General features: G+C 34.0%; 3 protein-coding genes across 3 annotated transcripts; 2 read left to right on the forward strand and 1 right to left on the reverse strand.

The window, feature by feature from the left end:
- The first annotated feature begins 1,860 nt into the window (after positions 1-1,860).
- Positions 1,861-9,019, forward strand: LOC107946757 (ABC transporter B family member 2). Its single transcript, XM_016881207.2, has 12 exons — positions 1,861-2,405; positions 2,477-2,531; positions 2,628-2,803; positions 4,772-4,972; positions 5,060-5,319; positions 5,400-5,940; positions 6,044-6,423; positions 6,533-6,945; positions 7,029-7,270; positions 7,346-7,593; positions 7,717-8,129; positions 8,213-9,019. The coding sequence occupies exons 1-12, from the start codon at positions 2,136-2,138 to the stop codon at positions 8,758-8,760; spliced, it is 3,747 nt and encodes a 1,248-aa protein (XP_016736696.1). The 5' UTR covers positions 1,861-2,135; the 3' UTR covers positions 8,761-9,019.
- Positions 9,020-9,278: 259 nt separating this feature from the next.
- Positions 9,279-12,029, reverse strand: LOC107946758 (RNA-binding protein 34). The gene is made up of 6 exons (XM_016881208.2): positions 11,243-12,029; positions 11,100-11,158; positions 10,784-10,853; positions 10,566-10,691; positions 10,336-10,464; positions 9,279-9,880 (listed from the first exon to the last, which is right to left on the reverse strand). The coding sequence occupies exons 1-6, from the start codon at positions 11,921-11,923 to the stop codon at positions 9,398-9,400; spliced, it is 1,548 nt and encodes a 515-aa protein (XP_016736697.2). The 5' UTR covers positions 11,924-12,029; the 3' UTR covers positions 9,279-9,397.
- Positions 12,030-13,341: 1,312 nt separating this feature from the next.
- On the forward strand, positions 13,342-15,615 carry LOC107946756 (zinc finger CCCH domain-containing protein 12). Its single transcript, XM_016881206.2, has 2 exons — positions 13,342-14,694; positions 15,126-15,615. The coding sequence occupies exons 1-2, from the start codon at positions 13,938-13,940 to the stop codon at positions 15,398-15,400; spliced, it is 1,032 nt and encodes a 343-aa protein (XP_016736695.1). The 5' UTR covers positions 13,342-13,937; the 3' UTR covers positions 15,401-15,615.
- The last annotated feature ends 280 nt before the right edge of the window (positions 15,616-15,895 follow it).

The following is a 15,895-nucleotide window of genomic DNA, read 5'->3' on the forward strand; positions in this document are numbered from 1 at the left end:
GAACGGATTTGTTGTAGTTAGGCCTTGGTTTTATCATTTAAGATTGCATGAAACAACCGTGATCTCTCAGCTTCTCAACCGTTTTCACCCCCTGTTTCTTCCTAATAATTAATATGTCTTGGCATGCAATTTATTATCTTCACGAGGCGGTATATTTCCACCCTTATTTTAGTTTCCCCTCTGTCTATATATTATATAGTTTTCTTCCATATATATAGAAAATGAAGGGATATATCTATATTGTAAAATTGATATGATTTTATATTCTATCATAATCTTTTTTTCTTATCAATATTTTAATAATTCCATCCTCATATTTTTTGTTCCATTAATGTAAATCATATTGCATGTTAAATTTAAAGTAATAGTTTTATGTAAAAATAAATAAAATTCAAATGTTAACTATATATTAATATAAACCATATTTTATATTGATACGATAGAGATATCGGATCGATTCGAAATTTTACATATATGACAAGTACAATTATATTGATAAATTCATCAGTTGAATTGTTAAAATATTAATCATAACATATTATAAAATTATGTAAAACCATGTTAGTTTTACACTAGTGTTAATAGATTCCTCCCATATATATGTATTTGTCTTTAGAGAGTTTAGAGTACACACCGTATAAGTAAAAAAAAAAAGTAAAAAAATATATTTTTTAAAATTTATATAGGAAAATATGATTGATATAATAAAGTTGAAAATTAATAAGAATACATCTCAAAATTATACATGTAATTTGATTTGGTATAATTATACATATGAAACTTTGATTGTTGTTCAAAGCTATACATTACTTTAATTTTGATTTAATCATATATATTTAAAGAAATAAATATATCAATTTATTTTTATATTCGATAAATATAATTATTTGTTACTAGTTTTGTTCAATAATTACTTTTGTTTACCTCAAGTTACTTTTTAGTTATTTATGTTTGAAATGTTACGTTTTAATCACTTACATTAACATGTTGTAACATTTTAGTTACATTAACGTGTTGTAATATTTTAGTCACTGAGTCATTATTTGTGGTTAACGGTGTGACAATAAGCTGACGTGGCAGGTTAAATCATCATTTCAAACAAAAATTTTAAGTTAAATTATACAATTAGTCTCTATATTTTTTTTATTTTGAGCAATTTAATTTTTTTCTTTTATGTTTTTTTAACTTTCCTTCTTCTTTTTTTCATTCTCTTTTGCTTCTTCCTTTGTTTTCCTCCATTCTCCGTCTCTTTTAATGTGGTTTTTCTATGTTTCCATTTGTTAAAACTAAAGGGGAAGAAGAAAAGGAAAATAAAGAAATAAAAAGAAAAAAAATTAAATTGTTCAAAAAAATAAAAGTATAGGGATTAATTTTAACAAATGAAAAATATAAAAAAAAACTACATTAAAAGAGATGGAGAAAGGAGAAAAAAAAGGGTGAAGTAGAAGAGAATTGAAAAAAAAAAGGAAAAAAAAAAAGAAAGTTAAAAAGAACATAAAAATTTAAATTACTCAAAATGAAAAAAATATAGAGGCCAATTGTATAATTTAACCTAAAATTTTTATTTGAAATGATGATTTAACCTACCACGACGTCAGTTTACCGTTAATTGTTAACGATAATGTTTTAAATATAAATAATTAAAATATAATTTGAGATAAAAATGAATTTTTTTATAGTTAAAAAAATTCATTAAAGAATATTTAAGGTACATAACTACAGAACTACATATATATATATTTATGACAAAAGCCAGCAAGATTAGGTTATACGTCGTTGTTACAATAAAAATAATATACCATACGATAAGAAAAACTCAAATACTAAAAATACCCATTCGAATATCTCAATTCTCGAGAGAATTAACTACTATTAATTTTTTCAAGCTCAGCTGTGCTTTTATAAGATTTTTTCTTTCGTCATTACTTCCAACCGTTGAAAAAAGTTCACTTAAATAGATTTTACGGCCATAGGTTAAGTTTGCAATAAAAGGTCTCATCTTCTTCACATTTCCTATCTTTTCTTTCTCTTCAGTTCTTAAACCTTCTCTTTCACTGTATTCCATTCATCTTCTTCGACTTGTGTGTGATTGTTTTTTGGTCTGGCTTTTTTTCCCGGCCGTATTTGAGGCCAAAATGACACCTTCTGGTTCATTTAACCAAGATATTGATGAGGATGACACAAAGAAGAAAGAAGGAAAGAAGAAGAAGGATCACAAAGTTCCATTGTTGAAGTTGTTTTCATTTGCAGACATTTACGACTATGTGCTAATGGGTTTGGGTTCCATTGGTGCATGCGTGCATGGTGCATCGGTTCCTGTTTTCTTCATCTTCTTTGGGAAATTGATAAACGTTGCTGGAATGGCTTATCTCTTCCCTAAAGAAGCTTCTCACAAAGTTGCAAAGGTATACTATCACAAAAACTACCAACGAAAAGGGTTTTTGAAACAACAAACTAAAGGTTTTCTTTTTTGCAGTACTCATTGGATTTTGTATATCTCAGCGTGGCTATTTTATTTTCCTCATGGATAGGTTAGTGACAATCTTTCCCCCTCACGCAAAAAGCTTCCTTAATTTATCAAAAGTTTTACTCTTTTTTTTTTTTTGATGATATACATGTATGTATAGAGGTGGCTTGTTGGATGCATACTGGAGAGCGACAGGCAGCAAAAATGAGGATGGCATACCTCAAGTCTATGCTAAATCAAGACATAAGCTTATTTGACACTGAAGCTTCAACAGGACAAGTCATTTCCGCCATTACAAGTGACATTATTCTTGTTCAAGATGCTCTTTCTGAGAAGGTATTTCATTTTTTCATCCGCTTTGGCTTAATTTTGTTTCTCAATCTTATAGGAGTATAATATGAAAACAAAAGTAGCATTTTTGGGATGGTCTTGGGATTTTATTGACTTAAAAAGACAATTAAGACAGAAAAACGATAAAACTGTAAATAATCAAATAAAACAAAGTAAAAAAAAATGACGAAGCATTAACAAATTGAAAAAAAAAAAAGTAACGGTGTGGATGAACCGACAATCCCAAGAGAATTACTATAATCTGACGCCGCTTTTATTTATCTGCCTCTGCAACTTCAAACTTAATAGTGGCAAATAAATGAAAAGAGAAGTCGTTGTAAATTTTACCCTTTATAAGTACATGACAAGATTCACTAGCATTTATTAGTCGGTTGGCTTGTTCGATGTATTTTTCTGGGTTTTAAGCATCCCCAGATGTTTGTCAGCTGCTCTTTCTATTTTTTGATGTCAAAACTGAAATATCCTTCTTATATATGGTTCAAAGTTGTATGAACCAATTCGGGTAGTCCTGAAACTATTTTGCTCTAATTCCTCTGAATTTAACTTCCTTTGTACAATAGTTAAATATATGTTTAGATTTAAATTTTATTGTAAAGATGAAATGATAATAGAAATAATAATTAAAGACATTTTATCATATCAATATTTATATATAATATATAATATATAACTAGAATTATGTTTTGTTTATATTAAACCATTAATTAAAAACATAAAATTTATATACACTATTTATATATGTGATTACAGTGATCATCTTAATTATAATTATAAATTACATTTTATTAATTTATAATGTAATAAAATCATTAGTTTTATCAAATTAAAATTATTTTATTTTTAAATAAAATGTACCGTAAAAGGAAATAACAATTCATAAGAAGAAAAAAATTAAAAAAAGTTAAAATGTAAAAAAAAAAAAGTTAAATTGGAGAGCTATTTGTCCAAGTTTCTACCTGGACTCTAAACGTACCGGTCCTTTGTTACCCAAAGGCAACAAAACCGTGAGTTGGCCTAAAAAATTGCTTAAACTCATTAAATTGAGACTCTAGTGGTAATCTAAACAAAGCCTTAATCTAAGAATTTCCATTAATTAAATTTTGTAACCTTGTGAAAACCCTACAAGCAAAAAGAAGAAAATTGCTGATTTTTACTCTTAATTTTCTAAAAAAGAATTGAAGAACTTGACAACCCTAATTTTGGAATTAAAATCCTCCCAAATTTAGATTTATTAATTAATTATTTGTTTATTTTGACATTTTATATATGTAATATTGATTAGATTAGAGATTTTTTTTACCTAAAAAAGTAAAATAATTTAATTTAATGAACTTCTTCGATAATTTATGACTAATTAAAGGTGAGATTAATATAAAAATAAAAAGCAAAAATATATAAAATATTTTTGCTATAAGGGGTGAGTTTGAGGGGACCTGTCTGATAAATTGTGTCTGGATTGAATTGAAACAAGTCATAAGTGCATGACGTAAAAGTATTTTGTTAAAGCCGAACATGATTGGGATATTAAGATGTGATGGATATCCGTATAAAATTATTAGATTTATTTGAAACGAAAAAAAGGTGGGAGAATAGAGACGTTGCCGTCTGTCTTCTATCTTTAACCACAAAATGGAAATTAATATTTGGTTGCTGATTTGACAATTACAGATTCAATATTCCTACCATGTTTTAAATGAATTCCTTTTCCTTTCCCCTACCAACATTGAATACTATTTGGTTGGTTTTAATTCCATTATAATTATGTTTTTGTAAAATTATATAAGTTAATGAAATCATTTTTAAGAATATATTTTTGTAAATTTTTAGTAATTAGATTAATTTTTTATTTTTAGTAATTAGATTAATTTTTTACATTTTTAAATACAAAAAAAAAGGAACGTTGAAAAATTGGTGGTGCGTAAAATTAATGAGAAATGAGGTGAACGATGGCAGGTGGGGAATTTCATGCATTACGTAAGCAGGTTTATAGTAGGTTTCTGCATTGGATTTGCGAGAGTATGGCAAATCAGTTTGGTAACACTGTCAATTGTCCCCTTGATTGCCATTGCTGGTGGGCTTTATGCTTACGTAGCCACGGGGCTTATTGCTAGAGTTCGAAACTCCTACGTCAAGGCCGGTGAAATTGCGGAAGAGGTCAGTTCATTTCGATCTCCCATGCATGCATAATAACACATTTTACGTACAGAAATTATCTGACAGATTTTGTGACTTGTCTTTCAGGTGATCGGGAATGTTCGAACAGTCCAAGCATTTGCAGGGGAAGAAAGGGCAGTGAAATCATATAAAGAAGCATTGATGAACACATACAAGTACGGCAGAAGAGCTGGCTTAGCCAAGGGCCTCGGACTGGGCTCTATGCATTGCGTGCTTTTCGTTTCCTGGGCGTTGCTCGTTTGGTTCACCAGTATAGTTGTTCACAAGAACATTGCCGATGGTGGGGATTCTTTCACTACCATGCTTAATGTTGTCATCTCCGGCCTGTAAGCTTAGGATTCTTATTCATCATCTATTCAACCGTTCATATATATATCGATATTTACATGGTTTTGTTGTGGTGCAGGTCACTAGGACTGGCAGCTCCCGACATCTCAGCGTTTATTCGAGCAAGGGTGGCTGCGTATCCGATATTTGAGATGATAGAGAGGAATACAGTTAGCAAAACCAGCTCCAAAACAGGCCACAAACTAGGCAAAGTGGAGGGTCACATTGAATTCAAGGACGTGTCATTCAATTACCCGTCTCGCCCGGATGTAGTAATCTTCAATAGGTTCAGCCTCAACATACCTGCTGGCAAAATTGTAGCTCTTGTGGGAGGAAGTGGCTCTGGGAAGAGCACGGTCATATCATTGATTGAAAGATTTTATGAGCCCCTTGCAGGGGAAGTTTTGTTGGATGGGAATAATGTTAGGGACCTTGATCTCAAATGGCTTAGACATCAAATTGGTTTGGTTAATCAGGAGCCAGCACTTTTCGCAACAACGATTAGGGAGAATATCCTTTACGGGAAATATGATGCTACACTCGGAGATATAGCACGTGCTGCGAAACTTTCGGGGGCCATTACGTTTATTAATAATCTCCCTGATAGATTTGAGACTCAGGTAGCCATTTACCATTATTATTCTAGTCACCTTAACATGAGTTTGTTTAGAATTAACATGGACGACCACTTCGGAACTGTAAGTGTTTGGTTTGGTTTTTCAGGTTGGTGAAAGAGGAATACAACTATCAGGTGGACAGAAGCAAAGAATTGCGATATCTCGAGCAATAGTGAAGAATCCATCTATCCTTTTACTTGATGAAGCAACAAGTGCACTTGATGCGGAATCTGAGAAGAGTGTGCAGGAGGCACTTGACCGTGTGATGGTGGGACGAACCACAGTCGTCGTGGCTCATCGACTTTCTACTATTAGGAATGCAGACGTGATAGCTGTTGTTCAAAGTGGGAAGATAGTAGAAACTGGCAGCCATGATGAGCTCATTTCAAATCCTAACAGTGCCTACTCTTCACTCGTTCAGCTTCAAGAGACGGCGTCACTTCAACGATACCCCTCGCAGAGTCCTGCAATGAGTACACCACGCAGGTGAGTAAAACAATGCAGTTGATTTGCATCAGGCATTATATCATGTTTTCTGTATGCTAGTCTAGTAAGAATTCATTAATCAGAATTGTTTGTTTTCCCCACTTTATAGTTTGAGTTATTCACGAGAATTATCCCGAACAAGGACAAGCTTTGGTGCAAGTTTTCGTTCCGACAAGGATTCCGTATTTAGCCGTTTAGGTGCTGAAGGAATAGATACAAGGAAGCCTGTTTCACCAAGAAGACTATATTCTATGATAGGACCTGACTGGTATTATGGGGTGTTTGGAACCATTGCTGCATTAATTGCTGGAGCTCAGATGCCTCTCTTTGCTCTAGGGGTTTCTCAAGCTCTAGTATCCTATTACATGGACTGGGAAACAACATGCAATGAAGTGAAGAAAATTGCCACCTTATTTTGCTGTGCTGCAGTTATAACTGTCATTGTTCATGCAATTGAGCACCTATGTTTCGGTATTATGGGAGAGCGACTCACTCTCCGTGTGCGTGAAGTGATGTTTTCTGGTAATATTTGATGCTGTACTCGCAATCATTTGTCTTTTCCTAACCACCTGTAAAATTCATGTGCTTGTGACTTAATTTTGCAGCCATTTTGAGGAACGAAATTGGATGGTTTGACGACCCAAACAACGCAAGTTCCATGCTAGCATCGCATCTAGAGAGTGATGCAACATTTCTAAAAGGTGTAGTTGTCGATCGGACATCAATTCTCATCCAGAATCTAGGCTTGGTCGTTGCTGCCTTCACTATTGCTTTCATCTTAAACTGGAGAATCACACTTGTTATCTTGGCCACTTTCCCATTAATCATAAGTGGTCACATTAGCGAGGTTTGCACCCTTCCTGACATTAATTTATATAAGCTCAAAACTTAAATTATAGTGACATTCTTCCCTATTATTCAGAAACTATTCATGCAAGGCTTTGGAGGTGACTTAAGCAAAGCATATCTAAAAGCAAACATGCTCGCTGGCGAGGCTGTCAGCAATATTAGAACTGTGGCTGCATTTTGTGCTGAGGAGAAGATCTTTGATCTTTATTCCCGTGAGCTGGTAGAGCCTTCAAAGCGTTCGTTCAACCGTGGTCAAATTGCAGGGATATTCTACGGCATTTCCCAGTTCTTCATCTTCTCATCTTATGGCCTTGCCTTATGGTATGAGAGTTAACTAATGAGCATTCACAAATCATAACACAGTCTTTGTGCATTGCAATACTTAGTAAATTGTTAGTATCAAATGAATTGCAGAGCTCAATCATGAGCTGTTAATTTGTGCAGGTATGGTTCTATTTTAATGGGGAAGGAGCTAGCTAGCTTTAAATCCGTCATGAAATCATTTATGGTTTTGATTATAACGGCATTAGCCATGGGTGAAACTCTGGCATTGATTCCAGACCTTTTAAAAGGGAACCAAATGGTGGCATCGGTGTTCGAGATTATGGACCGAAAGACTCAAGTTGTTGGGGATGTTGGAGAAGAAGTAACAAATGTGGAAGGTACAATTGAGCTAAGGGGTGTCCACTTTAGTTATCCATCAAGGCCAGACGTAGTCATTTTCAAGGACTTCGATCTAAAAGTACGTTCAGGCAAGAGTATGGCACTGGTGGGGCAAAGCGGATCTGGTAAAAGTTCGGTTCTTGTTCTTATACTTCGATTTTATGATCCAACAGCTGGGAAAGTGATGATTGATGGTAAGTTTTTCTCGTGAAAATCTTGAAATCCTCCCAGTAAAACGCCTTATTTCAACCAAATCTCATTTGTCAAATCCTTACAGGCAGAGATATCAGGAAACTGAAGCTGAAATCCCTTCGGAAACACATTGGTCTAGTGCAACAAGAACCAGCTCTTTTTGCCACATCCATTTATGAAAACATCCTTTATGGCAAAGAAGGAGCTTCAGAATCAGAAATAATAGAAGCAGCAAAGCTTGCCAATGCACATGGTTTCATAAGTTCCCTCCCCGAGGGTTACTCAACAAAAGTTGGGGAACGAGGAGTGCAACTATCGGGTGGTCAGAAACAGAGAGTAGCCATTGCTCGAGCTGTTCTGAAGAACCCAGAAATCTTGCTGCTTGATGAAGCTACCAGTGCTCTAGACGTCGAGTCAGAGCGTGTGGTGCAACAAGCTCTCGACAGGTTAATGAGGAACCGAACAACAGTTATGGTGGCACATAGGCTGTCAACTATTAAAAATGCAGATCAAATCTCGGTTATACAAGGAGGAAGAATAATAGAGAAAGGGAGTCATTCTAGTCTCATAGAAAACAAAGAGGGGCCGTATTTTAAGTTAATCAATCTTCAGCAGCAACAGCATTGCAGCTAGAACAATAGTGTCACAATGTCGATGACACAATAATTACATTGTCGATAAAACAAATTACCAAGACTAATTATGCAAGGTGCTTTGTTTCATATTTCACCCCTGCCCTTTCTTTTTTCTGACTAAATGTGAATTTATCTTCAATAGAGCCATTGTTTCCATGTGAAGAAGATAAATGTAAACATATTGAAGAATGCTGTACAAGGCATTTTTTACCATACTCTGCCAATAAAACGGAGGGATACAAAGAGAAATTTCTTTCTTTTATCGTTTCATATGTTTTTTTAGTTTAAATCAGGGGGTAAAGCCTTTGGCTTTAATCTGAGGGTAGAGTGAAAAGAAAATTAAAAGGATGAAAAATTGAAAGGGATAGAAAAATAAAATGACAGTGCAGTGTTTATTTTCCAACTCGGACAAATTTCAACCTCAACTAAACTGTTCATGGTAATAAAATTATCTATTACTGAGAACCCAGTTATGCCTTATATTTTGAAACTAAAAATTGTAGCTGAAAATTCAAATAAGAAAATCACATGACAAACTTGACATTGAACAAATAAAACAACAGTTAAAATTGTACAATACTTCTATCGGGTTGGAGCTTTTAATCAAAGCATGATACAAGGCCTATCTTCTGTTCCTACCTAAACATTTTGCCTTTCTTCGTCTTATGGGAGCCACTCCCTGGACTGAAGCTGTCCAGCTTGCGTTTTACACCTGTTTGTTTGGGCACACTACCATCCTTGTGTACTTTTGCCTTGGCCTTTCTAGCAGCAACAGCTGGTCTTTTGGTCAAGCGTTCTTTTGGCTTATCCGTTATTTGAGCTTTAAATTTCATTTTTACAGGGCCAATAGTTCCCCTTGAACTAACTTTCTTCTCAAAACCTGATTTGCTAGCACGCAAGCCCTGGTACGACAAAGAAGCTTTTGTATTTGATTTGTTGCCAGTAGTTGAGGGAGTCCTTGAATCAATTGCCAACTTCTTGGCTGGGGTACTATCTGTCCCTGAAGATGATTGGTTCTTTCTCTTAGATGAGGTAGCATCGGATTTGGCATGAGAAAGCCTTAGCTCTCTATCCCTAAGCTTCATTGTTCGCTTTTTAACAACCACATTTGCCGCTTCCTGCATAAACAATGCACAACAGTGACTTGTAAGACAAGTATAAGTTACCTGTGCCCTGTCTTGCTAACATAACACCTACAAGTTGCCCAATCTAGAGACCCTCCTCTCCTCTTCCCTCACCAAAGACGGAAAATTTTAGACCAGACTAAACTCTATGAACACAGCTAATCAAACTATTATACTACAGAAACTAGATTGGATTGCAACTGAAGTTATACAGCAATACAGAGTGTGATTCCCTGGTTCACCTCTAAGATGCAATAGATAGCAACAAGCAGGAGTGTAAATGAGCCGAGCCCAAATAGTGTTAATTAATTAATTAACCTAACAACACTACTGCCACTAAGTTTCAAGACTCAAGAAAGTACACAATTTTTGAAACAAGAAATAAAATGTTTCACATTTGAATTGATAAATGAAGGCTTGAAAGTAATTTAAGAATAGAGTAGACATACCCTTGTTTTGAACAAGACATAAGCAATACCCTTGCCAACACCAAATTGAGGATCTCGAATAACCCGAACAGCTTCAATGCTAGACTCCAGATTATTGATACCACAAAAGAGCTGATAAATTTCTTCATCCTGCAATAAGTTTTAACCTTATTTTCAGATCATAGCACCATTGGCAGGAAATATTGATTTCACATAGTAACCAAGATCCAAATATCAGGCAGAGTGATCACCTTCACATCAAATGGGAGATTACCAACAAAAACAGTCCTCCTGTTATCATAGAGAGGAGCATTCTCTGCTTTCAACTTCTTCCTCGGCGGGCACGCCCTATCAACACGAATGTGATTCCCTGCAATCTATATCCACAAACACAACAATATAATCAATATACAGTATCTTCACCCTATGCATTACAATTGCTCAGCCAGCACTAACAAAAGAAACATACCACAGCCATGTTATTGGCTAAAGATGCCTCAGCAGATTGCTCAGTTTTGAAAACAATGTACGCATGAACGCTGCAAAAAACCAACATTAGTAGTCAACAATATATGGGAGTTGACTTTACAAAAGGAGAGGGGGAGGGAAAGCATTTTGACAGAAAATTGCTTACATCAAAATAAAGAACTACAGATATGATAGAGTGAAACAATCACACGTGTTCAATATAAATATAGTTTTTAACAGGAATTATGTCCAGAATTTATATTTCATGGGAAAACAATGCAAAAAACATTATATCTCCTTAATTTTCTTTAACATACCTATCAGCATTCTCATTAATTTGCTTTAACATTATAGCTCCTTTTCTCGGCTTCTTAGTCTAAACAGGAAAGAAAACAATTAGAAACATAATTGACAATAAAAAAAAGACACAAAAGAGCAGGAAGAATTACAGAAAACTTACATCATTTAGAGGAACAGATCGAATTCTAACAGACTCAATCTCTCCAAACTTACTGAACTCCTTTAACAAGACTTTCTTCTTCGCTTTAATAGGCAAATTTCCTACAAAAACAGTCCTCATAAGTTTACTGTCATCATCAAACCCCTCTTTTGGAACCAAAGCAACTACCCCAACGTCCTCTGGCTTCTTCCTCTTCTGCCCCACGACAACCTCCTCCTCTTCATCGGACGCCACCGCCACCGTCCCATATTTTCTGTCCTCGTACTCTTTCTCCACTTCATCTCTCTTCCTTTTCTTGCCTTTTGCATCAAGACCTGAACTTTCAACATTGCTATCTAAAGAACCCAAATTTAGGTTTTCAGGGTTCCTCCCTTTCTTTGACTTCTGAGTCTCTATAGCTTCTTCGCTAGAACCCAAGGTAAGATTTTCAGCTTTCTCTTTCTCCTTCCGCTTCCTATGCTTCAATTCCACCATATCTGAATCCAATGAATAAACTTTTTCAGGGTTTTTGACGGTTTCTTCGGGTTTTCTTTTGAATGGATTGTCATCGGAAAAAAGGGATGAAGCAGCGGCATTTGGCTCAGTAATGTCACCGAAGATGGTTTTGAAGATATCAGATTGAGATGAAACGGTGTCTGGTCCGGCCATCGTTACCGGTTCTTTAGACTTCTTCTTTCCCATGATTGGGGCGAGCAGATGAAGATTGAGAGAGGAATGAAAACCCTAGAACTAATTTTATGTACGAAAAGACAATAATTTCAGTGTATCTTCTTGGGTCGGGCCGAAAGGAACAAGTTTGCAAGGCCGAGATTCACAGCTCTAAAATTGGCCTACACTACACAACTTGTTTCTTTGTTAAGAAAAAAAAATAAAAAAGCACCGTCCTTGAAATCTCAATAAAAAGCCTTTCTATAAATTGATAAAAAAAAGGGAAAATTTTTAAGAAAAATCCCTAGGGAAAATTCTACTGTTTCTCTATTTACATATTACTCTATAAAACAAACCATGTTCATCACAATTAACCAAAATGAAATAAATAATTAAAAATAAACATATTTTTCACAACAAATTATTATCTAAATTATTTAAAAATAGACATAAAAGTAAACAACTAAATTTTCCACTAAAAGGGGTAGGAAGGAAGTTGCATTACAACATGCATATACGTCCATATTGCAAGTGGTTAACCAAAAAATTAATATTTGCAATTACATTTTAAGAATGAAGTTTGAAAATAAATATAGATGTCTATTATTATTATTATTATTATTATTATTATTGAGTGTTTTTGTGAGTTTATCTTTTAAGGAGGTTAATTTTTCTATTTATATGGTATAGTCTCTAGATGTGACGTTTTAGGTAAACTCTATATATGTTATTCTAAAATTAACACGTGTTTCCTAAGTGTGGGTATGCTTGCATGACGATATGAACCTATTTAAGCGAACTATACAAGCTATCACCACCGAAGTAAAGAAAACCAGGTTGATATTAATCGAATAACCAGACAACGAGTCAATAATGACGAACATCATAACAATTCTTATTATTATTAGTATGCCCCAAAGATCTATGCTTTTACTGCTCAAGAAAAAATTGATTGAATAGAAGAATAATGTTTGATCTTCAACATCTATTACATATACTCTCTGCCAAAATACCAAATATAATTCTTAAAAAAGAGAAATGTAGTTAAATTGGGTCAGATTTTTAAATTTTTTTGAATTATTCATTATAATTAGTTCGGTTTTTAATTTTTTATATTAATTTTTTGTTTTAATTTTCTAATTTTATTTTAATCAAATGAGTTTTATTTTATAACTTTTAAATATTATTTGATAAAATTTTAATATCTATTTTTTAAATATTTTAAAAATATATATATTTTTAAGAATTTTTAAATTATTTTTAATATAAAATATTTTTTATATAATAAAAATTAAAATTAATTATATATTAAATAAACAGAATTCGATTCAATTTCGAATTATGACCATACACCTCCTAAATACCTCATCCCTACAAAAAATTAATTTGACATAATTAAAAAAAAAAAAAGCAGCCAATAAAAGGTAGAAAAAACTACAAGTTTACGCTTGGCCTCTTTACCGGTTTACCTCTTCTTCCAACTTCTCTGCTGATTGCAGAGAGTTTAACCATAATTTTTTCAGAAAAATAAGTGTTGAAACTCTTTCTTTGCTTTTGTTGATTTCTTCTCTTTGTGGTCTATAAACGAAATCTATCTCGAATTTATTTCCATAGGTGAAAAATTATATATCTACGTTTACATGTTTATTATCCTGATAAATTATATATCCTTTTCCAACATTTCGTGATTTAAAAAAAAATCTCTTATGGTATTTTAATGTTATAGATCGAACAACAAATCTTTCAATGGATTTTTTCTTTTATTGTTTCTTCATTTCTGTCTTTGTTTGATCTGTTGTAGTTTATTTCTATCTTGTTGTTGTCTTCATATTTTCTGTTAAATTTTGGTGTCTTTAGATGCGTAATCAAATACACATTTCTCAAATCATTAAAATCTCACAGTGTAACTTCGAAATCATCCAGTTGATGTAATTTTAGCTTCTGGGTACATCTGCATCATGTTTTCTTACTAAAATTAGAGTTTTCTCTTCTTCTTCTTTTTTTTTTCACAAAAAACTCCTTTTGATAATCTTTTGTGAAAACCAACATGGATTACAGTAGAGAAAATGTAGTTCATGTAATTCCAAATTCGATAGACCCTTCAGTTTGGGCAACAGAAGAAGATTACCGTGCTTGGAACAATGAAGAAACCTTTAACGATGCACCTTCTAATTTCAGCTACGACCAAAGACAACCTCAATCGCGGTCCAATTCAGACATGCCACCAGACAAGAAATCAAGAAATTCCCAGGATTTAAGTTCTAGGTCCAAAGCCATAGGCAAAATGTTTTTCAAGACCAAGCTTTGTGGCAAGTTCAGGGCTGGCACTTGCCCATTCATTAAAAACTGTAACTTTGCACATAGCATTGAAGAGCTTCGACGCCCACCTCCTAATTGGCAAGAAATAGTAGCTGCTCATGAAGAAGAGAAAGGGATTTTGGCAGAGCCAAGAGAGGAATTCCACATTCCTTCTTTGGGGTCTAATAGTTTTTCAGGGGAAACACAGAGATCATATAAAGGAAGGCATTGCAAGAAATTTTATACTGAGGAAGGGTGTCCTTATGGTGATAATTGCACATTTTTGCATGACGAGCAGTCAAAGAATCGAGAGAGTGTGGCTATAAGTTTGGGACCTGGAGGATATCATGGTGTCGGGGGAGGGGGAGGAGGTGCCGCTAGTGGCGGTTGTGGGAGTGGATCGAACATTAAACCATCTAATTGGAAGACCAGGATTTGTAATAAGTGGGAACTCACCGGGTACTGCCCGTTTGGAAATAAATGTCATTTTGCTCATGGACTTGCTGGTACGGTGTATTGATTGTTTAACCGTTTTACTTTTCCTTTTTATCTCTTTTTTGGTTTAGATAAATGCTCCCATTTACGGAAAATTAGTTGTAAATTTTCAATTCCCTTGAGCATGATGGAATTTTCTGCTGTTGTCTTTAAGTGGCTAGAAATCCAATAAAACAAACGATGATATTATAATTTTCTTCCTTGACAGCAACCATATAGTTTACTAATCATTAATGAGTATCAGGTGAGTTGGATGCAAGTTAATGCTGGACTGTTATCATGGTAGAACGTACTTGTTAAGTGAGATCATGAACTTATTACAGGCATATGCTTGTACTCTTATGTGCTTTAGCGTGCATTTTATTTGATGGAAACAAGCTTTAACTGGGGAGTTGTTTTGGTCTACTTTTGCTATAGGGATGAACATTTCTTGTTTATGCAGAGCTACACAGACATGGAGGTGCTCTTGGGGATACAGAAGCTAAGGATTCTTTTGTTGCCCCTTTCGATTCAAAGCAAGCAGGAGGAGCGCCTTTAAAGACGCCTGCAGATACTATGGCTGCATCAATCCCTTCAGTTCCACTTTCAGATCTTGGAGTTCCTTCACAGCGGACATCTATTGTACTCCAGAAACCAGGACAAACAACTCCCCACAATTGGAAAGGACCAGATAAAATCAGTCGGATATATGGAGACTGGATCGATGATTTTGAATAAACTCTGTTGTTATAGCAAACAAGAGATAAGAGCTGAAATTCCTTGCAAGTGAGAAAGTGAATAATTTAGATATTCCCAGGACAGTTGTGTCATTTACCCTTTAGCTTATGTGATGTGGGAAATTTTTTTCATTGCTCACTTTTAGCTTTCAAATTGAAAAGGCCACCTAATTGACATATTTTTATTATTTAGTTTAATTAATTTTGATTTTAGTATTCTATGGATAATATTTTATAAGGGTATAATGTTGCCTAATTTGTTGGAAAACAAGTTAAATTATGGACTACAATGAAAATTTTGCATCAGTAGAGCACAAAATTCTTAAACATTACGATTATTCTAATAATTGAATTAGGAACTAGATTTACCTTGAAGCACAAGAAATGACTTATACATTTCATTCTAGGGTTTAGTAGCTTTTAAATTATTATTATTATTATTATTATTATTGTTATTTATGGCGTGAAAGTGGGGCAAATATAAAAGACCAGCATT

Source organism: Gossypium hirsutum, chromosome A12 (genome assembly GCF_007990345.1).
Source record: "Gossypium hirsutum isolate 1008001.06 chromosome A12, Gossypium_hirsutum_v2.1, whole genome shotgun sequence".
In the NCBI taxonomy this organism is placed as follows: domain Eukaryota; kingdom Viridiplantae; phylum Streptophyta; class Magnoliopsida; order Malvales; family Malvaceae; genus Gossypium; species Gossypium hirsutum.

Bases quoted from the DNA above. Each gene is read 5' to 3' on its own strand.
- LOC107946757 (XM_016881207.2), top strand. From the start codon at position 2,136: ATGACACCTTCTGGTTCATTTAACCAAGATATTGATGAGGATGACACA. The intron at 2,406-2,476 runs GTATACTATCAC...TCTTTTTTGCAG, and splicing joins CTTCTCACAAAGTTGCAAAG to TACTCATTGGATTTTGTATA. The intron at 7,271-7,345 runs GTTTGCACCCTT...CCTATTATTCAG, and splicing joins TAAGTGGTCACATTAGCGAG to AAACTATTCATGCAAGGCTT.
- LOC107946758 (XM_016881208.2), bottom strand. From the start codon at position 11,923: ATGGGAAAGAAGAAGTCTAAAGAACCGGTAACGATGGCCGGACCAGAC. The intron at 11,159-11,242 runs GTAAGTTTTCTG...TTTCCTGTTTAG, and splicing joins GATCTGTTCCTCTAAATGAT to ACTAAGAAGCCGAGAAAAGG. The intron at 10,692-10,783 runs GTATGTTTCTTT...TTGTGGATATAG, and splicing joins TAGCCAATAACATGGCTGTG to ATTGCAGGGAATCACATTCG.
- LOC107946756 (XM_016881206.2), top strand. From the start codon at position 13,938: ATGGATTACAGTAGAGAAAATGTAGTTCATGTAATTCCAAATTCGATA. The intron at 14,695-15,125 runs GTACGGTGTATT...TTGTTTATGCAG, and splicing joins TTTTGCTCATGGACTTGCTG to AGCTACACAGACATGGAGGT.